Source organism: Cydia pomonella, chromosome 7 (assembly GCF_033807575.1).
Source record: "Cydia pomonella isolate Wapato2018A chromosome 7, ilCydPomo1, whole genome shotgun sequence".
NCBI classification, from domain to species: Eukaryota; Metazoa; Arthropoda; class Insecta; order Lepidoptera; family Tortricidae; genus Cydia; species Cydia pomonella.
In genome coordinates, this window is record NC_084709.1 from 17,921,007 (window position 1) to 17,945,123 (window position 24,117).

The window sequence follows — 24,117 nt, forward strand, 5'->3', positions numbered from 1 at the left end:
ACTCTAGAATAAATAACTTTGATTTAAAGTATAAATAAACTCATTACTAGTAAACGTACTAGCGCTCGTCACGACCCCAGTACATGTCATCTTGAAACTTAAGTCATTGTTAATAGAGGTTGTCTGCTGTCGCAGGGTGTCATCTATTGCGCATTACCATAGTACGTTTACCTTACCTACAGTTTTATAGATACCTTTTTCTTTAGCAAAAGAATTCTTGATTCGGAAGGTCTAAGATAAATCTAACAAGGGATCAATCGTATTTTAGAGTTGGAAGCAAAACTACATATTCCTGACAGCTACAAAACAGCATATGGAATATACATAATATAATGTAAGGATGTAACGCAATTAACGCAAGTAGTTATACACATGCCATTAGATAGCCATCTTTAACTTTAAAAAGTTTTTGTCCATGTACAAAAATACTAACAGAGAATAATAGATAATTTTGAGTGAAACTCTTTTATTATTATTTTTTTACTTTATTAGATCCCTAATAAAGGTAAGTCTGCGTAACGAGCAAGAACATATTTTCAACCAACGAAAAAAACGGAGGAGGTTCTCGAGTCGACGCTTTTTTTATATAGTTGTTAACCTTTTCGCCGGCATTGACTTGATATTAAAGTCAGTACATTTCGTGCCCCACACGACACGACTTGATATGTTTATGTACAATTTGTGACTTGGCGTTGATGACACTTAATTGCTTCATTGACGTGGCGGCGAAAAGGTTAAGGTTCAGGTCACGCTCTAAATGGTCTTATCTTGTTATATTTGTCAATCACTAGTTTCTGCCCGCGACTGCGTTTGCGTTGGATGATGATGATAGTTTATAGAAATTGTCCTTTGTCCTTCCTTGGGCTTTAAACAACCTCCATATTAAATTTCATCTAAATCAGTTCAGCGGTCGTGAAGAGGTAACAAACATTACAGACAAACGACATACAGATATACTTTCGCATTTCTAATACTAGTAGGGATTACATATTTCTTAGTTATCTTAATTAGATTAATTAGATCGATAGTGTTGGGTAACTATTGTCATCAACAACACGTGTAGGTACAAAAATAAATGCTAATCGCATAATATAATACATTATTGATAATACAAAGATCACTCAAACGCCGAGCTCCCGGGCGTAGGCGGGTTAATGTAAACCTTACTTGAAAGTAGGAAGGTTACTTTGGCAGCGTCCGCCATAACACCTATAGTTGTCCTTGGGCAGGACTATTAACGACGACTTTAGTTGTTTTTGGCGTTCCAAAAGTTAAGCTAAGCTAACTTTGTACTGACTATATTAGAATAAAGTGTCGTTGTAAACGTTAATTTTCTTTAAAAGAACCGGACAAGTGCGAGTTGGACTCGCCCACTGACGGTTTCGTTTTTTTTTTACAAATGTATTGTTTTTAAAATTTTCCCTGTAATTGTAGTATAAGACTATATTACTTGCCAAAATTTTCATTCCCTTGTGAGAAAAAAATCCGTTTTTTGCGGCATTTTACGTTAACTTACATGTTTGATTTTTATGCAGCTTAAAGGGACTATAGACCTGACTATATTCTTTTAATTTCAACATCCTTTTACTTCCACGCGTTACCGAGATAAAGGGTCTTGACAGACAGACAAACGGACGGACGGACACACGGACGTACAACAAAGTGAGCCATTTTTTCCTTTGAGGTACGGAACCCTAAAAATTTACATTGATAATGACCTTACCACACTTTGTCATTACAAATGGCATGCAGAGTTAGCCTGGTCTATGTATATGCTTCATGCATTAAATATATAAATAATGAGAAGTCTCTAACTCGACTGTTCAATAGCGCGTAGTCGGCGGTCCAGTTGTCTCCACTGCAGATCTTCGACGCAATTTCCAGGGCTTTTAGGATCCTGGCCCTGGATACCTCGAGACACCATGTCCAGCACTTCGCAGGCCGTTAAGGAGCATTGGGCGTGAGTAAGCTGTAATACTGAATAAATTTAACGTTAAAAAAACTAGTTGCTACTGTTGCCAGGTTTTTTTTTTAAATATTATATGTCAAGATTCTAGGTAGGCCAAATATGTTTCTGATATTAGGGTATTTCCCTATGGCATTTATTTGTGGCAGTATTGTCATCTTGTCATTACACAATATGGAAGCGTTTAAATGTGATGTTTTGTGTTTAAATGTGTTTTTCTTCAAATCACTCCAATTAAAAAAAAAGCTTCTTCTTCTTCTTCTTCTTCACTGGCTCAGTGACCCAAACAGGATCTTGGGCTCTGACACAAGAGAGCGCCACTCTGCCCTATCCTGCGCCACTTCACGCCAGTTGGGTATTCCGAGGGCGAACAGGTCTTTTAGGACTTCGTCGCTCCAGCGGTATCTGGGACGCCCAGACGGACGTTTTCCACCCGGGTGCCCCACATACGCTCTTCTCACGGCACGATCCTCTCCCATCCTCTCTAGGTGACCGAGCCAGCGGAGTCGTGTGGCCTTGATTTCGCCAATTATAAAAAAAAAGCTAATAAAGCTCAATTTAAAAAGAGTTAAGCGTCTACCACTTATCTCAGGCGGTTGGTGAAGCAGATGTTATAGTAGAAGGTAACTGAGTTTTGGGACGAAAACTAGTTTATATAAGTATACGTGTAAGTTCGTGTCCTTCTTCCAATCTCACTGAGCATAAACGAGATGGAATTGCGTGCCTGGGAGGTCCGCGTTTTTAGAATATATTTTTTTTGCCTTTTTAAAAAATAAAAATCGCTGAGTTCGCTCAAGCATACTATTGCTCATTTTTCAAAATAATTTTCATGTATAGCTTTTGTATAAAATTTAAAATTATTTTTCAAAGTGCATTTTGGACCTATGTTTGTATTTTTTTCTATCGCGCGTAAGTCAAAAACTCAGGATTCAAATCACTGAAGTCCACAGAGAAGGGCCTCAAGATTGCTAATTAAATTTATGTCAGCCGTATTGTGATCCAATTATTTTAAATTCCATTTTCTGAACCTTTTTATCTACCATTTTATCTCTAGCGTAATACAAATCATGCAACTAAGCCTTCAACTAGTCCGTGGTCCGCTGACCATAATAACTTTTCACTTACTGCCGCACTAACGGCAAGCCTAAAGATAAAATATAAGTGTTTAAGATATGTTTTTACAAAAATCCACTGTGAAGTGACTGTGAAATATTAACGATGAAAGATAGCTTTTTGTTGGTCACCTAACGGCGGTGCTCCATAGGAAAGTGACTGAGCATTTTCTATTCAATATAAAAGGTTGCTTGAAATGTATTAATTTGGGACATGATAGCCTTAAACGAAAGGATAAGCTGTCACTCACGCTGAATAATGATGTTTAAAACTACCCTCTAAGAAACATAACACCTAAAAAGTGATCAGTAGGTACCTAACTACTGTCCACTTTCTATGTCTATTTTATATACACTATCTATGTATATTGTCTATGTAGGTACCTAACCACAAATGTAGTTTAGTTTATTTATCTCTCAATACAATGTTCAAAGTTAGTGTAAGAGGATACATAAGCAATTACTTATCGTATAGTGATCGTCGGATACAATGTGAAATTTAATATTATTACAATACAATATAATATATGTTATAGAGGTAGTTATATACAATGGTATATATATCTATTATATAATATTTGCCATATCAAAATGTCAAAAATAATTAATAGGAATAAAGAAAAAAAAACTGAGATTGTACCATGATACTACAGAGTACCTATCAATGAATAATTTAACTTATTCAAACAATGTCAAGTAGAAAATAAAAAAGAATGTCAACTGAAAACAAAAACCTTAAAATAAATAACAATAACAATATACATATTAGAAATTACAATCTACATGTAGTTGGTCAGATTCAGTCTATTTTGAAAGATATTCCTTAACTGAGTAGAGAGATTTCTTTAGTAAAAAAAATCTTAGTTTGCGCCTGAATGTTGCATCACATGTCTCATTTTTTATTTGATTAGGCAAGTGCTCGTAGAAAGTCGGACCTATTACTCGCGGGTTTTTTGCATGCAATACTGTGCGACGCGGAACAGTCCGAAGTTTTCCCGTGCTCTGGAGGCATTTGCCCACGGCCTCCACTCGCTTAAATTGAGACAGGTGTTTACGCGTGAACATTATGACCTCAAAAATGTACTCCGAATTGTGGGTCATAATCTGATGCTCAGCAAATAACGCTTTACAGGACTGCCTCTGCTGTAGACCGAGTATAGTCCTCAGCGCCCTTTTTTGCATAAGCAACATCCTGTTGGCGTCGGTCGAGTTACCCCACAAGATCACGCCGTAGACCATAAGCGAGTGGAAGTATGCGTAGTACGCCTGCCTTAACGCAGCACTTGAAACCAATGGCTTCACTTTGCAGTGGATGTTTATTAAAATTGTAAACTGGAGTCACCTAATGTTTTGCAGTTTTGGTCATGCTATGCATGCATGTTGCCCTGAACACAATATACATACTTTAATCATCATCATAACTTAAGAGTTTTGCTTTTGTCGGTGGAGTAATTGCCAATCCTTGCTTTCCTGGGCCAATCTTTTGATTTCCTAGTACGACGCATTATTTTTCACTTGGCTGACAAATGTGATTCAAGTTTTTCTTCTGCCTCTCGTCTTTCCAATCCTGCCTTCCTGAATATTTAAGAGAAAGTTGTCATGCCGTATCACATATTCTAATATTTCTTCCATTTGATATTTGTAGAATGATTGAGAAAATCGTTCCCTAACAGTACATAGACTGAAATCGATTTTATATTTAAGACTTCTAATAGCAAGTTTTACACAAGTAACTCCCCGGTGATTTTTTCGTTTGACGCTTTATTAAATAAGCAAACCAACGACAAGTTTGCGTCTTTTTTAACGAACGGGACTTGAGTTACATAAAAGTTCAACAAAGTTTATCATGGCTTGAGGCAAAAGGTAGCAAATAAAACAAAGTATGGCATTCCTCGATTGCAAGTTGTTTAGTAGATTAAAGATAAAGTTTGAGTTATATTTTTGGCTTGATTTTTTACTATTAGGTTCATTTTCAGTATACAAAGATTAATGAATAAGATTCATTTTCACGTCATTAATTTTCATTTACTTTATCTTTCCTTTGCTACGTTTTCCGATGAATATCAATTCGATTTGAAAAGGGGGAATAATAATTAAAGGTCGTAGGTATTTGGCAGTAACATTTATCGAATCTAAATTTAATATATTGAAATGGCTCGATCGTGAAGCCAACTTGGTCGGATTCAATGCCACCAAAACACAGGCGTATCTTTTCACCGTAAAAGGGAGTCAGTTCACCTTGGCTCCCACTTGCCGAAATGTGTCCCTTCCCGTGACTAGCACTTTAGAGCTTCTTGGTCTAAGTTTAAAATCAAACTGTAACTTCGGGTTGACTCTTGACTATTGAGTCCAGGGCTAAAACTGCTGCCAAAAAACTTGGTGTCCTATTTAAGGTGAAGCAGTATTTCACGCCGAATCAGCTTCTCTCCCTAGGACTGCTCCGCACTGCTCCGCTCGTGCATGGAATACTGCTGCCACCTGTGGGTCGGTTTCGCCAAAAATCAGCTGGCAGCCCTTGACTCGATAGAGCGCCGGGCTCATAGACTCTTTGGCGATGACCCATCTATCAAGTCAAAATTATAGAGCCTTGAGCATCGCCGTCGAGTCGCTAGCCTATCGGTGTTCTATCGGATACATTTCGGGGAGTGCGCAAAGGAACTGCACGACCTGATCCCACCTTCTCCTTACCATCATCGGACATCCAGGCGTGGAAGCAAATGCACCCGTTCGTGGTAAAATGGAAATGGTTGTCCTCCTCTTTTTTGGTACGGACGGCACAAAAATCGAATGCGCTTCCGCCATCTGTTTTCCCTGTTAAATATGACCTCGGCCTCTTTACCTTATTTGAATTTTAATTTAATATAGTATATTGTTATTTAACTTTTAGGATGCTATTTAATTTAATTTTATTTTATTTTAATTTAATTTAATTATTTATGTAATGTAATTGTATGATGTGTAAATGTATAATGTATATGGAAATAATTTTCTAGATTAAATTTCATTCATTCATTCATTCATTTAGCAAGAGTGAATAGGCTACTACTGAACCGGTGAGTTCCATCTTAGGCCCTGTCTTCACTTTTCATCAGGTGTGACTAGGGCCAATCCCCGATCAGTTTTTAACAAAAAAAAACTTGTAGGTATTTATTTCTACAGGTTGACTTTGTTATCTTTAACCAATTTTTTTCTAGGCACTAGGTGTCGTTAAAGACTATAAATCTGGGAGAACGAGCTTTGCTCGGAAAACATAAAAACTTAATTCGCTCGATTTTTCGCCCCCGAAAACTCCCACATAACAAATTTTATCGAAATCGTTAAAGCTGTTTGCGCGATCCCCGAAATATATATACAAGAATTGCTCGTTTAAAGGTATTCGCTATGTGCACGACTGTCAGGCAACCTAGCGTCCATCCTCAAGTCTAGGGGAAAACGCCAATGCACTTCATGTAATAAAACTACTCCAAAACTAAAAACTACTGAATAAATTTTCATACGACTTTCATCTATTAATAGAGTGATTCTTGAGGAAGGTTTAGGTATATAACTTGTTAAGGATTTGTGTAAATTGTTGAAATATAACAATGTTGTCGGAAAAAAAAACACGCTGGCTAGGAGCTTTAATCGAAAACGCTGCCTAATCTGTTTGAGCGGATTATACGAGGTTTGTGCCATTATTGTTTTTGCCTATTCGCGATTCTGCACAATATGAATTCCACACAACTGAGTTTGATCACATGCGTAATGCTTCACAGTCATTATTTTTACGCAATCTTGTTTTTGTCTATTCGCTATTCTGCACAATATGAATTCCACGCAACTTAGTTTGTATGAATTGTATGGTGGGGTTGTCTCTCTTTCATGGGTCTACAAAAAAGTCCGCGATGTTGAATGTCTATCTTTTAAAGATAACTTACTATACCCATTCTTAACTTCTAGAAAAAGATCACGTAGTATGTGGCATTTTTAAAGCTATTTACACGGACACAGAATTAATAATTATCAAATTAAATACGTTAGTTATATTGAGCCTTTCATACAGATTACAATGGTCCCTTAAAACATACAATTTAAAAGCCATATAACTTGTACGAAATGTTAAAGACGCTATCCGCAGTTAGTTCTAATTTTTACCACCTTATGCGCTGGGATCGCTTTACTTACCCCCACCATTTACTTTGCACGGTCCCAATAAGATTTCCGAAAAATTAGGCAGCTTTTCGCTTTTTTGAGGGAGCCCATCTTGTGGGGGCGAGTCACCGTCTGCTGGAAATAAAATTTTATACCGTTTCCCACCTAATGAGACGACACTGACTGGTGTGCGCGAATGCTATCAATGCTATCACATATAGCACTATAACAGATTGCTAAATCAGAATCGGTCTCCAGATACTCTATATAGACGTTATCTGCATAAATAGACACATTGGTTGATATAGTGCTGTGTTAATTTATACCATGACGGTGGCAAACAAGCATACGACTCGCCTGATGGTAAAAAGTCACCGTAGCTTATGGAAGCCTACAACTCCATTACAAATGGACTTCCAACTACAAATGGAAATGCGTCTATTATAATTATAGATGAAACCTTGCAATATAATTCAGCTATAAAGATGTCAAAAATGATGATTCTTAAAAATACTGTACTGTGTTTCATTATATTTTCCCGTTTTTTTACCATTATTTTTGAGTTTGTTAACTGATCTTGATATTTACTTGGAATTAATTAGATTTGGTAAATGGAAATGAAAGCGAACAAACCAACTGAGATTGTTTCAAATGCCAAACGATTACGATTTTAATCATACCAGAAGGTTTTGGACGGAATTTCACGGAATGAATAACGTAGCACTGTTGTTGGTCCTAAAATAATTTGACATTGAAAACGTTAATAGGATTTTAAGTTGATTGCTTGTTTGCCAGCATAATATTTGACGACCGATTTGGCCTAGTGGGTAGTGACCCTGCCTACGAAGCTGATGGTCCCGGGTTCAAATCCTGGTAAGGGCATTTATTCGTGTGATGAGCATGGATATTTGTTCCTGAGTCATGGGTGTTTTCTATGTATTTAAGTATTGATAAATATTTATATATTATATATATCGTTGTCTAAGTACCCTCAACACAAGCCTTATTGAGCTTACTGTGGGACTTAGTCAATTTGTGTAATAATGTCGTATAATATTTATTTATTATTTATAATATTTCAGTAAAAATGCGCTTAGTCGCTTAGTGACTTGTGAAGTAAACAATAAAAAATCAACCAAGAGCATGTCGTGCCATGCTTAGTGTAGGGTTTCGTAGTTACTAATTAGTAAGTATCATGTACATTACAACATAGTACATTTAAATGAAATTTGACACACACTCTGTATACATACAATTTATAGCGTTAGAATATGATATAAGGCTTAATTTATATCTTCCTATTTTTTGGACCTATAGTTCAAAACTTAGAGGGGGACATATATTATATTATTATTTTATTTCGGAGCGTTTATTTCCCTAAATATTAACTTTATAAAAAAATGGGTGTTAAAGACCCGTATTTGTTTTAAAAGACCTATCCGAGGATATCCCACACTATTGGGTCAAAGCAACAAAAAAAAAACATTTTGTATGGGAAAGTACCCTAAAAACTTTATTTTATTTTTTTATTTTATCGTTTTGTTGCCATGCATGATTTATGTATCCATGCCAAATTACAGCTTTCTCGCACTAGCGATCACGGAGCAAAGCCGCGAACGGACGGACAGACGGACATGGCGAACCTAACTACGTTAATGTAGATTAGTTAAGAATATATATATTTTTGGAATTTAATTTTCTGAAATTTTTTAAACAAGTATTGATATGTTATTTGTAAATAAATTACAGTTCCCAATACGAGTGTATATTCATTATAATTTGATTAATAGGATCTGGCGTTAATTTTCTGAAATCCACATTAATCAAAACAAAAGTAAAACACACGCACAGTAAGCAGATTAATGCATGCAAAAATACGCAAGTAAGTACGTATAACGGGTTAGCACTAGGTAATTGACTAGCACGTTAATATTTCGCGGATTAGAAAAGTAATACTTTTGTTTAGATTAATTATATTATCGCGTTAAGGTAGAAATATACAGTGTGTCAATAGCCATTGGACAAAGTCGAAATGTACATATGCATTATGGTATTTAGAACCAGTGTACAAAGTATCATAATAACCGGTGTAGCGGTTTCGAAGAAATTAACAAATTACCATTTTTTACTTTGGAGCGGCCTGTATGTGTTAGTAGCTCCTAAGGTAATATCCTCAAAGAATGAGAACATTCAAACGAAAACTCCCAAAACAATAACAACAAATTAGCCTCATTAACAGCGTTTAAATTTGGAGTTCTGATTATTTCTGCAATTAAACTGGATTAAACAGAATGTTTATTCGATTCAGTACGATTAAAGATTTGGCTTGAATTCTGAAAAGTAAAAGGAAGATTTATGTGTCGTTTTGTTTAATAAGATGCGTCGTTATTACCTTCGTTTATCGAGCGCATTGCTTCGGGGAAATAGAAATGATTTTATGATCCATACGTACCTACTTAATCTTCTCCCTATTATCTATAGCTTCAGTTATTATATCGGGAAATCGCATTTGAAAAATTGCTGATCTTTGTTCAGTCTTTTTGTTTTTTTTTTTTTGCAATTAGTGATAAGTTGATTAGTGTTGTAGTGGTAAGTTGTGTTTATATATTACAGCCCCTGCACGCTATCCAACTTTCGAGTCATACAGTAAAATTATGCTCATATTAAAAGCTTTCATACGAGATAAGTTTTAACTTTTAACTACATTACAATATGCCCGTTCTCCTTTACATGGTGAATAAGTATATATAACCAAGTTTTTTTTTGTTAGCCTACTTTAGTGTCCCACTACTGGGCAAAGGCCTCTCCTCGTTATCTCCACTCGACCCTGCCATCGGCATTTTCTCACCATTTTGGATAGAATGCGTCCAAGTCGTCCCGCCATCTCCTTTTCGGTATGCCTGCACCCCGTCCTGCACCGTCAATGGTGTTCCGTGGGTCCCATTCAGTAACCATTTTGGCTCATCATCTTTCCGGGTGCATGCGGCGGACACGTCCAGCGAAGAGCCACTAGAGTTTGGCGATTTTGACGCCTACATCTACAACTCGAGTTCTGGAACGTAGTTTCGTGTTTCTTTCTGATTCGATCAGTTCTACGAACACCTACGCTCCATCGCTCGCTGGCAAACCTTAAGTTTCGATTTTAGAGTCTCAGTTAATGACCAAGTTTGAACACCGTAGGTTAGGATAGGCAGGATGCACATGTCGAGGAGTTTGCGCTTCAGATACAAAGGAAGGTCGCTCTTCATTAGCGCTTTCATGGACCAGAAGCTCTTCCAGGCGTTCTCGATACGTCTATCGATTTCTATGGACTGCCTGTTCTCGAAGGATGCTATCTGGCTCAAGTAAGTGTACTCATCGATTACGATACCAAGTTTAGTCTAATTCGTGTATTCTCGTTACAGCTTGCTACTGTGGCTACTGGCTATAGTTACATATAATTCATTTAGAATATCTTTGTATACGAGTGACATGTACGTGTACCGGCGGATGAGAAAAATATTATATTAATTAGATTTAATTTTGAAATCAAATGTAAGTTTGAATTGGCCTCCTTGTTGGGATTAGCTCGATATCTCGACATGCTTTCAGTGACATTTAGCGGCGACATGAGCTTAAGTACAAAACTGGGGTACAGTGGGTAATTGGGTACAGTGGTTACGCCTATTACGTGTCTATATCACACAGCGTCTACTTATCGTCAGGAACATGATTCCAATTAACAACCGGTCTGACCTATTGGGTAGTAACCCTGCCTATGAAGCTGATGGTCCTGGGTTCGAATCCCCGTAAGGGCATTTATTTGTGTGATGAGCACAGATATTTGTTCCTGAGTCATGGTTGTTTTCTATGTATTAAGTATTTATATATTACATATGACGTTGCTGAGTATACTCAATACAAGCCTTCTTGAGCTTACCGTGGGGCTTAGTCAATTTGTGTAAAAATATGTCCTATACTAATATTTATTTATTATAATTATTAAAACTTATTATTCATGGTATTATTTTGTTACGACCTTGAAGATAGTTCACGCTGATTGGTGCATGCGAACTTCGTGCGTGAGATTCACGCCAATCACCAAATCAATACGATCGTCAAGTTCATGTCAAAACCAGTTCAATACAAGCGGTGATTTTGATAGCCTAGTCTGTGCATGTGTTACGTTAACGTCATAATTTCATAGAAGTTTGACGTTTAAAATAACACTTGCACTGTGTTGTCAAAATTGCTGTCAACTTATCTTGGTCTGACTATAGGGCGAACGCTTGAAAGTTTAAAATGATTTCTACCCCAGATTATTCGATTTCCGTAACTCAAATACGATAGGTACGCTTAAATCGTTCTCTTGCCAGGAGTTTTTTGCGGCCGTGGTCGTTAGCGTTTGCGAAAGTAACTCGCAATGCATCTCACTGGCACTGGGTGCGTGCCAAGATGCCGTTAACGCTCAATAGCGAACGAAACGCAGCTGTCTCTGTGGCACTAATATCGAAGCGTGATAGAGAGAGATAACTACGCTACGCTATGGAGCGTGAATGATTGACATCTTGTCTACGCATCCTGATCTGCTCGAATTAGTGCGAGCGAGATGCACTGCAAGTGGGTAATCCTATGGTAAGCGTATAAAGATCATGTAAACGAGATCACAATTGAGTCGATGCTCTCGATAACGATGGGATTTAATGATCTGCGTTCTTTGATTGATGACGCTAATGTCGAAGTCAGAGGGAGTATATCATGTACTCCGATCGTCGTAAGCCTACCTAATTTTCACTCAATACCGTATTAACTTTTATTTTGTTCATATGAATATTTAGTAATATTAAGTAGTAACTTACTACACTGTTGTCTCAAAAAAAAAAACTAGCGTCTACTATAAACGGCACATTTACAATTTTACACCGACCTCGCTGTTATGATGGAGTTACGACCAGATTTTCAGTCTATTACGTTTTACGACAAAAATATTATTAAACTTAACGGCTCCCGTAAACAGTGAACAGCTTTTATTGAATCGTGAAATCGTATCGCTATTGAATGTAAATAATTTTATGTTGGGGAAAAAAGTGCCGGGGGTAAATTGTTCCTATAAGAATAGGAACGTTAATAAACAGTGGAGCGATTCGTATATTTGTAGTAAGGAAAGGAATTGGAAACAACTAAAACGGATCCTGCAACTATGTCGTTGCAGGATCCGTTTTAGTTGTTTCCAATAGTAGTGACGAAAAAAAAAATTACAGCAACACGCACTGATTTAAAAAAATCGCCACTCGTTAGTATTTCCCAATTTTTGCACTTGTATACCGTAATGTTAATACATTACGAATATAATAGTTTACAGTACATAATTATGTTGCTATTTTACCGCACTAGTGCGACATATGGCATATTATGTGACTGTGTCGAAAATTCAAAGGGCCATATGTAAATCTTTGTACAATACATTTGCGAATAGGTAATTTGCAACGAGTGGCGATTAATTTTTTTTTTCATTTTTCACCTTACGCCGTCACATGGTAGCAAAACGGCTAAGCCACATTATATAGACTACTACTAATAAAATCTCAAAGTAATTTCGCTTAATGAGGTGAGCATGTACACGTACTGGTATTGTATATAAAAAAAAAAAGTGTAAGTTACTCAGTTTAGCAATTTACTGACCTAATTTCGTTTGTCAAGGGTAGGTTTCGTGTAAAATTACATCCCATTCACGTTTTCATTAATTGTTATAGTCGCCATTATGACCACCCAGCGGAAATGAGAAACAATCCCAAAGGTTTTTTTCCAAAATAATAAAAAAACTTTAAGGCCGTGGGTAAAAAGGAAACGATGAGTTCGATCGTTCGTTCATTTTAGAAGCAATGTTCCTTTTTTTCGCTTTTGTGCAAAAATTGTTACAATTGTATATGTGTGGTTTACTAGACCTATGTTCGGGATTTTTTCCTGTCGAATTGTAGTTGCATCTGTACGGTAAATTATACGGCTATTGCTGAACCAAAGATTTCCTTTGGTAGAATTGGTCCTTAAGGCCCAAGGATGGATTTAAGAAGTGGAGCCACCACGATTTTTGATGTTAGTTTTTTGAGGTTTTGGCAGCTTCTGCTCTGGAGGAAAATAGAATCTCAATCTGTATAGAGGCATTAATTGTGCTACTATTCTGTTTGGTACCATATTCGTATGACTTAATGATGGCAAATTCATTTTAGGACTAATATTTGCACGATAAAGATGTTAAACTACGTAAAATAAATAAAAAATAAGTAAACATTACAGTATTTATTTTTAAAAAATCGAACGCAAAAAAAAAGTTGTCACGATTATTCCTAGCCCACGTCCTCCAATAAATCTGGATCCAATCCTATATAATCTTCGATGAGTGCTTCGCTCCATTAAACTGTAACAAAATGTAAAACAATGATTACCCAAAAAAGTCGGACCAAACAAGCAAGAAAACTAAAACCGAAAGTTATTCAAACATAAATGTACCTGGAATTATCGCAATTGCCATTACAGGTCTTGTTTAGTAGTGTGCTAGCATTCCTTCTCGCCCACAAAGACAACGGCCTCTACAGCTGTTCTTACATCCACATTTTATCAGCTCTCGATCCCGATCTCCGATCCCAGATATTGTGCTGGTTTGTCCATATTGGCTGCCATTGTCCTTCTTTTTCAGTCCATCCCCAGTTTGATGGGGAGGGAATGCGGGTGAGGAGTCAAAAGCCTGTCCCCATTGCCTGTCAACTGCTTGGTAGGCTGCCTAAGTGTATGCATTTTAAGAGCATCTCTTGTGGGGGGGATATTCTGTAAAGCCTTATTCTTTGTGAACAAAAACTTGCGAGCTTCATTCACCGAAACTAATTCACCGTCACCACAGTAAAGCTTGATGACATACTTTTTCAAGCTAATCACTATGTCATCTGTCAGTTCATTTAAAGGATTAGAAAGGGCTTTAAAAGTTGATGTGTCACTGCTGTCATGCGTTCCAGGTTAGTGTTTTCCCTTTTGAGTAGAACGCAGAAACGGTGGCACAACCTGTGATTGCATGATAGCCTCTCGTGGCTTCTGCTTTCTCTTCATCCAGATGATGTGCCAAATCATGCGCAGCTATATAGCTTTGACAAATACAACACCTCGATCAATCTATACTGCTGGACTCTCCGGTTTGGGACTGTGGGTCAGCAACCACTAGCAATTTTTCTCGTTTTGCCATTTTGAAAAAAAAAAAACAATTTAAATAGTTGCGCGCGAGAGTCGCGACCCATGTCAACCGATTGAGGGCAAACGAACGCGAGCTCACGCAGCAAACGCGGGCCGCGGGGTGAGGTATGAGGCGAGTGAGGGGGGAGAGATGGCTGCGCGGGCGGCACTGCAAAGCCCAATCAGTGCGAGTGCGAGGCAATTTGGTATATACCTACATACCTAAATAGAGTTACGTATTATTTGAAATTCATATTACAATTTTTTTAATGAAATCCATTTTTACTATATATTGACCTAAATATTATTCCAGAACTGACAATAAGACATTCGTATGATTCAAAAATGATACCTAACTCGATTATATACCTAAACCCTACGCAGTTCTTAACCTCAGCCTTTGTTAAGGCTAAATCCCCCCTCCCCCCACCTGCATGAAAAATTCAGGTGGCTCCACTTCGTAAACCCATCTTAGTGATCCAAAGATCAATCCTGCCAAAGGAAATCTTTGGTTCAGCAAAAGCCGTATTCTTCGTTTTTTTGTATTGTACGACTGCAACTATTGATGAAGTTACTAGAGAAAAGCCTAAAGATTGCTAATTATTTTCCTTTTTACTAACCGTATTCTGCCAAGCGCAATACGCACCACACATTTTTAGATTTTTGTGTCTTTACGCCGCGTTACGCTTGATCGCTATTTAAATTTTATTTATTAGGACACATTATTATAATATCAAATTCATATTATTTTACCATTCTGAAGAAACAACTAAAACCTTAAAAATTAACGGTGTTTCTATATATGCAAAAAAAACTGCCCCAATCCCATACGGTTTACCAACGCTAAGTTACGATAAAAAAATGTTTCGTACTTCCCAAAGAGTGAACAAAAATAAACTGAGAATATATCGGGTATAAGGCCCCGTGGATACCGATTCTTCTTTCAATCTCTCTGGGCGACGTGGCTGTGTGTGCCTGGGATCGCGGATATCATGATAAAGATAGTACGTCTTTCAAGTAGGTCTATTAGTATTACAATGCGCTTATGAACGACAAATAAAGCTACGCCGACTCTAACCCTACACTACACCTCTGACCCGAGAAATTGTAGTACCCTCCTATAATCCCAATGTGGGACCGGCAAGAAACTCTGAGGGACACATCTTTTTAAAACATTACATCGTATAAGTAACATGTATTAAACAAAAAAATACAATTTAAATTAATATTGAATTAAAAAAAATTACTTTACATAATGATTTTTAATTTTAATTTTTTCGCAGTTTTAACAAAAATTATAAACAAGCGCATTTTTAGAAGCATTTTTAGGTTCAGTTTCAATTGTTAACATTTTTTTAAGGTGTGTTTTACAGAGGTCAGGTATTCTATCGCGCAAAAGTCAAGAAATCAGGTTTCGGGTCGATGCACGATTTCTATATATATTTATAAGGCTTCATGATTGTTACTTATGGCCCAGTACGTTCGTGTTCTTGCGGCAGATATCATGCTTTTGAATTATATTATACATAATATATGTGTTTTAATAATAAAAAAGCGGCCAAGAGCATGTCGGGCCATGCTCAGAGTAGGGTTCCGTAGTTACTCTTCCGTCACAATAAGCTAAACTGGAGCTTAAAGTATGGTAGATTGTTAACCAAGGGATGAACTGTGGGTGTACGTCTTTTTACTATGAAGGGGAAACTTTTTGCGATAACTCAAAAATAGCTAAACTGATCAAATCCGCTATAGTTTTCATTTAATGTCTTTCTTAAGCTCTACTTCCAAGATTTTTTTCATATTTTTTGGACCTATGGGGACACATTTTTTTTTTCTTTCGGAGCAATTATATCCGAATATATTCACTTTATCAAGAAATATTTGTTGAAGACCCCTATTAGTTTTGAAAGACCTTTCCAACGATACCCCACACTGTAGGGTTGAAGCATAAAAAAAATCACCCCCAATTTACGTGTAGGGGAGGTACCCTAAAAAAATTAAATTTTTAGATTTTATTGTACGACTTTGTCGGCTTTATTGATTTATATATCTATGCCAAATTTCAGCTTTCTAGCACTAACGACCACGGAGCAAAGCCTCGGACAGACAGACAGACAGACAGACAGACGGACATGGCGAAACTATAAGGGTTCCTAGTTGACTACGGAATCCTAAAAAGCAATCGGCAACAGTATTGTGATCTAAAAAACCGCGACAATTTTAAAATACTCTGATGGCTGAACCTACGGCACCTTAAAGGAAATGTGGAGCACAAGCATCATAGCGTTACGAGCTACATGTCGCAAGCCAATACGTTTTTCCTGTATGCCGGCCTACATTTTACGAGGGATGAAGTACTCTCCTGGGAAAACGAAAAATCTCACACGTTGCCTCAGGATAAAAGATTAATGTTGGTATAATCGTATTGTACCTCTCTTTTATTCTCGATCGGTCTTATCAAGAAAGGAATTAAGAGACCTAATTGATGTGTTGTTAGGGAATTAAGTACTCTGTTTACTTTGGGAAATTTGGCGAATATGTATTAGTATTCGACCTGTATTAGTATTCGACCTAAATAAACTTTGCATGATGTATTTCTACCGCCATGATATTGAGTTTGGGAAGTACCTACGTTAGAACACATTAAGTACTTTATTATAGATCGTGTCATTCACGAAGACGCGTGCCTTGACTCGTAATGTCATAATCGGTGCGCCACACGACACATAAACTAATGACACTCATGAAGGAATTGCTAGGTTTGTAATAAATAGTTATTCGCGTTATGGATATAGGTATACAGAATCATAATAGTAGTTTTTGTGACTACTACATAATTAAATTAAAATACGAGTGTGAGTTTATGAAACGAATGAAATGAGTTTCATAAAAGTATCACACGAGTATTTTAATGCCTAATTATGTACAACTACATACACTGCTTTATTTATCTACATACATTTCAGAAGCTTCAACAAAACAAACTAATTTTATGCTTACAAACGAAACTAAACGTCACATGACGATAAGTGGAACCTTTTCCGCTCATGTCAAGTCAAGCATCCGTAGTTTTTTTTTAATTCAGAGACAGAGAGTCGGGGGCCGACTGCCATATCATTCGATACCAAGGAACATGCGAGATTTGTCAAAATTGTTTGCAAATGACACTTCACTTTAAATAAAACATCATCTCGACTGGTATTAGAATATAGGTCGAATGAAATTGCTTCGTATCTCAGAGACGTTCTTAATTTGAGTTTAATTAAAGTATCGGTTATCGATAATATAAAGTAAACTTTACGTAGCCACCACAGGTACATGTTTATTAATATAGGGTGTTAGCTTATCGTTTCGGAATATGTTATAGGGAGGTTATGGTATTGATAGGGTTGCCACCTTTTTTCTACAAAAAAATGTATTAGTAATTATTGGGAAAATGGAATAATATGGGGCACCTTTTTGAAGCAAATAGCGACGTTTAAAAATCCAAGTCGCATACGATGCGATATCGATGACATTTGTATACCCCTTTCTTTATAGTGATGAACATATAGTATTTTTCGTACTATATTGTTTTTACATAATTTATAGTAAAAATGACTAAAATATAGTAAAATACGATATATTGTACGGGTGGCAACCCTAGGTACGGATGTTGATAAAACTGTTTTTGATTTATCAATCACAAGGATCGAACCAAGCCATCACTGCACAGACTTTGAGGTGTGGAAGTCTCAGCATAAACGTCAAATTCCACACTTTATCACTCCAAAAGCCTGTGCTATCTACCGTCTCAATACAAACTGTATAACATCCCAACTAGCAAATCTGTGTGTTATAAAAGTTGAGAGCACGTTTTTATTTTCGCTTTTTGATGCTATTAACAATATAACAACACTCTAATAAAAGTCCTGTAAACGTTTACTCGACGCGAAAAAGACGCACTTTATACAGACTAGAGTGTTATAAAACTAGAATATATGCTGTATAAGAAGCTAATCGGTGCTGTAAGATTTGAGTTAAAGTGATGTGAGTTTGAGTATAAACACTTAGTGTTTTAATAGCAACGATAGCGCTTTAATTCGATTATTTGTTCTATAAACATCAGCAATTTGCTATTACTCCGTAAAAGTGTTCTATAAAAGCAGCTGCACTGTTTTTTTTTGGCAAGTATGTTACGTAAAAGCTGCCAAATTTGCTTTTACTCGGCATTTTAAATGTGTAAGAGTGAAGGAAATGCTGTTATTCAACTAATATATGCTAAAAACATGCCTCATCGTCTTCACGTTGTTTAAAGAAAAAGTAAAGTAATTATTTTTTACTGATGTCGTCTATGACGTTTTTTACCGCCAATATGTACATAAGTTTTACCGTCCGTAAGTACACGTAGTACAGTAAAATTAGTGCGAAAAATACTTTATTTTAAAAACCAAAGGCAAGGCAAGTTCATATATATGCATGGGCCGCCTATTTTCTAGGTTTATAAAGCAGATTTCAATAATAAAATATTAATTAAAATGAGTAAAAATTTGCTTACACGATCTAGTTTCTGTTATATCTCATTTATTAGATTATAAGCCGAGTAACTGTGTTTACTGCTACATTTATAGCACACGATGCGGCCATGTTAATGGATTTAGGGTTCCTTAAGTCGAGGAACCAAATTTATTGAGTTCTTCGTGTTTTTTATTTATTTAAAGGAAGGAATCCATAATATATTTTCCACTTATTCCTATCCATTTTATTAGCAGAATTACCACGTGTAATTTTAAGTGAACAACATAATGCCTGACTTGTGCTGTTAATGTAGTTCAAAACTCTTTAAAAGTACTTAACGCTGAGCAAATTTTGTATAAAACTTGTAAATACACTTCAGCTCCTATAAGAGCGGTTTGAATCCCATTACACGAATTAAAATATAAGCGTGCAGTTACAGCAGTATTGATGCCAAATAGTTATTGGATTGCTATTACTAGGTTTTTATAGCAATAGAGAAGAGAGTTGGGTAACCAGTTGTATTAAAACGCCATATTCAGGAAATTAGCTATTGTATAGCTGTTATATGATTTCTATACAATAATTATGCTGAATATAAGTGATTTAGTTGTGTTAACTCAGCATTTGTTAAAAGGTGGAATAAAAGTGCTATTAGACAGTGCTCTAAACGTTTATAGGTACGACATGATTATAACACAAATTAGCGAAAATCACTAAATAGTCGTGATAACCCCTATTATACGATAAAGTGATGTTTCAATAACCGTAATTCGGCTGTTATACGATTACAGGCTGAGTAAATCAATTCTTATAGGACTGTTTTGCTAGTTGGGATACTACATTACTATACTAACCTAACTTAACCTTAAAACGCAAAATATTATTGAAAGCATGCTCGTTCGGATGCCCCGCTCGTAATCCCGCAAGATGCGGGAATGAAAAAAAGCGCGGGTTCCTGGAATACTGAGATATCAGATTACCGGGATTGGAGGCCCTATCAGATAGCTGCATTCAGTATTTGTCGATATAAAAAAAAACATGGGATAACGATCTGTAAATAAGTTCCTTCCAATTAAAATGTTAATTACACATTTCGTCACGTAGAACACAGGCCTATTAATCATGTTATGTAAATTATTACTACTAGAATATATGTCACTTATATATATATTATATATTTGTATGTTAATTATTGAATGTTGCCGTAATAAAAAATGTACAAATTGCTGCGCCGGATTCTTGTTTCGTTGGACTCTTGTTTCGCCGGCATTTTTCAATTACGGGAAATCAAACAAAACTATAGAAATATCGCGGCTTTACCTATATCTATATCTATTCAATAAAATTACCCGTTGAAAATATGAATCGAACCGATTTCTAGGTAATTGTAGTTATGTCCTATTGTGTAACTAAAAAAAAACAATAATCATAAATTATAACAACACGCTTTCTTTACCAAAAAGGATTTTATTGCATAGTAATATTTCTGACAAAACAAGAATCTGGCGAAACAAGAATTCGGCGAATCGGGTACTAACCAGACACTGTACCTAAGTAATTCGCATTTCCCAAATATTTCGACTTATTTATAGCTGTCTGTTTATAGTAAATGTTTTTGTAGTACCTATACAATGAATTTGTTTGCAAAATAATCAATTTACAAGAAAATTATTCTAAAATAGCTTATTGAGTGTTTAGCGCAAAAGTTCTCCATTTCAGCTTTCGACAAAAATGCTTTTACATGTCTGTCCGGCTGTCGACTGGTTTTCCTTTACTTAGCAGTCTTTCTCAACAAAGCGATGGGGGGTCGCGAGGTCTATGCAACTCACCAAACCACTAATTATAGCATGTGGCTGTGAACATTTGGATATACATCTATATTTTTTATGATATATGAGCAAACGAGTAGACGCAATGCCTAGGGTGTGTAATGAATAATATATTTTCTCCCGATATAACAACATTTTATACAATTTCAAGGGTATAATCACTTATTGTATATAATATAGATTTTGTATAATTTTTAAATGTTTATTTTATATAATTATCCTTTGGTATAAAACTTATTTATAACGATTATATAGTATAATGCACATTTTGTAGCCAAGTTTTATTATATTATTATTAATCGGTATAATGTAGGTATTTTATGACCACATATGTGGAATTGTAACGCCTGACACTTTAAACAAATGCCTAAGCCTACCTAAAGAAAATCAAACCCAACGGAACCCACTTTTATGGAAGCGGTTCGTTTTGTGTAAGGGTCGCAGTTCTAACTCAACCTAACCTACTTTTTTGGTAGCGGTTCGTTTTGTGTAGCGATTGCAGTTTTAACATAACTTAACCAAATTCCCTGGTTTAAACAGTTCGTTTGTGTAGAGGTCGCAGTTCCAACCTAACCTAATCTACTTTTCTCGTATCTGTTTGTTTTGTGTAAGGGTCGCAGTTGTAACCTTTTTTTTTTTTTTTTTCTTTTTTTTTTCTTTTTTTTTTTCTAGGGGGGAAAATGCATTCCGCGTACCACCCGGGTGCGGGGGGTGACCCGAGTGGTTATGTGGGACTCCCGTCTAGGCTAATGAGGCCCACGGTATACCCACTAAAAACCCCCCATATGCCACCTCGCCGCCTTATTGGTGGGGTTACGGGAACACTTGCGTACTCATCCGCGACCCCACCGGCGGCAGCCGCCCGCGAGCGGCTCCTTCGCGGATGCCCGAAGGCCCTTCACGCGAGGCGCGCCAGATGGTTCGACGCGCCTTCCTCCTCGGCCTCCGTCCTGCAGTGTAGCGGACCCCCCCGAGCCCACCACAAGGAGGCCACGGGCGCCAGAAAACTCCCCAGCGCCCGGCGGCAGATGAGGTCCATGGTTCTGCCGCAAACCACAACTCGGCTGCAGAGGACAGGGAGAACGGCACACCGTAACACCGACACTCCTCTTCCTCTGCAGCCCCACCAACGCCGCTACAGCGGAACGGCCCCGCCAAGGTCGCAGGGGATAGGGAGAGTGGCGCATCGTGATACCATCACGCCTCTTCCCCTGCGATCCCACCTCGGCCGTCGAGGATAGGGAGAACGGCTCACCGCAATACCGACACTCCTCTTCCTCGACGGTCCACCTCCAACGCGTCACAAGCGGGCTTGCCAAGCCCACTTGGAGCGTCCTCCTCGGGCCAGCCAGCACCTCAAACAGGCCGGCCCTGGTTGCCTCTTCGCTTCACCGTGGGAGACCAAGCCACGGCTACTAAGCCCCTCCACCACGACAAGGTGGGCAACCCTCGGGGGGCGCAGTTGTAACCTAACCTAACCTACTTTTCTAGTCGTGGTTCATTTTGTGTATGGGTTACAAATTTAAACTAACCTAACCTACATTTCTGGTTGCAGTTTTTTGTGTAAGGGGCGCAGTGTGTATGTATCTAATACATTATATCAACAAAGTTTATATCAATCCTATTTTCCATCAAATGAACGTTATATCATAAGATCGGTATAGGAAATATGCATTATACTTCAAGAACGTTATGCTAAATATTATTAGGTTCATTATTCATTTTGTAAATATATAAAGTCTTGGTATGCCATTCAATAATTATATCAAATGAGCGTTATTGCGACTGATATTATAACAAAAATATTTATAGCCATCGATACGCACCCGCCCATAGTCAACCGAAACACCAGAGGGGTTTTAACTATGTTGGCAGCTTTGAGATGAGAGTACGTTTTTTTCTTGAAGGTTTGAAGGTTGTATTGTCCCAAAATACCGTAAGCGATAGTTCATTCCACAGTATACTTAGTAGGTATATAATTATATGCGGTTAAACAGATTTGGCTACACGCAGCTTATAAACCAATAAAATTTTAACCGTCATTTTATTTTCGTTGTTTAAATTATAGTACCAAACCAAAACAAAGAAACAGGTACAGTCAGCATCAAAAGTAGCGGAACATTCTGTAACAGCTAAACAAGAAATTATGTCTTTAATGTAGAACAACTGAGACTGTAAAAGATATACTTTGGAACGGGAATTTTAGAAATTTATCTATATTTAGAAAAGTTATCTGAGATGTCAGATACTTTTGGTGCATTGTTTCATCCGCTACTATTGATGCTGACTGTACTACCAAATCAAAATAGGGTGACCTATTCAAAATATATATATGATTATTTGTTAACTATTTACCTTCAACAAACACGAAGTAAAAAACAAAAAATACTACACGTTGTTTCATTATATCTGCACTGCACTGACCACATAATAATACCTACCATTCCCTTTGCCGACATTCGTTATGTGGACACTATGCAACAATGAACCATTTTAATTATTTTATATTAAGAATAATAAACACACAATATTGTTATTTTGTAAACGTTTAGTTTACAAAATATGTTTTTAAACGTTAACGCAAACGGTCAAGGACAAGTAAACTATATTCAACAACATACAAGAGGCTAGGTACTTCTTTTTTAATCTACTTATCCCGTTTCATACAGCTTGAAAATATCGTTTTCAATAACCTTTTTTTTTATTATTCGGGAAAAATGCAAATTGAGAAATATAATATTACATAAAAGTATATACGACATTATAATATATGACCAGGAAGTGGCTAATTTGTTTTTTTTTTTTTGCCATTGCCTCATAATATAAGTGCTAATCATTGATGAAATAAATATTGTCTTTACTCATTGAGGGAAAACAAATATATATATATATATATATATATATATATAGTCTGAGAAAAAGGTTCGTTTTTCGTAAATATAAAAGTGTATCTCTATTTAGTACTTAATCTTCTCAACAAATTTTGTTCTACGTAAGAAACCCGATATAAATGAGAGCCATTCAATCAATTAAAAGTTTTAAGATGCTTAGGTACAACTTAGAAATACTTACCAAGGATGGTAGTTTGTTTTGGAATTTGGAGCAGCTGATTTAGTGAAAATGCTTTGGTTTATAGCGTTGTTTGTTATCTGTTTGACATTTAAAAAGTACCTTTTTTTTCTCATTGCTTACGTTTGAGTACTTTTATATTGTTTTATTGGTGTTGGTGGACAAACTCACCAGAGAGAGACAGAGGATGGACGCATTCGAAATGTGGTGCTGGAGGCGAATGCATAGGATACCCTGGACGGCCAGGCGCACAAATGCGTCAATTCTCTCACAGCTGGGCATCAAAACAAGTCTGTCCACCATATGCCAACATCGATTG

General features: G+C 36.8%; 1 protein-coding gene across 1 annotated transcript in view; it reads right to left on the reverse strand.

The window, feature by feature from the left end:
* LOC133520039 (carboxypeptidase N subunit 2-like) overlaps nucleotides 1-23,137 on the reverse strand; it is a 35,207-nt gene extending 12,070 nt beyond the window's left edge. The window contains exons 1-2 of the mRNA XM_061854300.1: nucleotides 23,085-23,137; nucleotides 1,816-1,977 (exon numbers count right to left, since the gene is read on the reverse strand). Coding sequence (XP_061710284.1) covers nucleotides 1,816-1,977; nucleotides 23,085-23,133 — 211 coding nt within the window. The 5' untranslated portion in view covers nucleotides 23,134-23,137. The remainder of the gene's footprint in view (nucleotides 1-1,815; nucleotides 1,978-23,084) is intronic.
* Nucleotides 23,138-24,117: the final 980 nt, after the last annotated feature.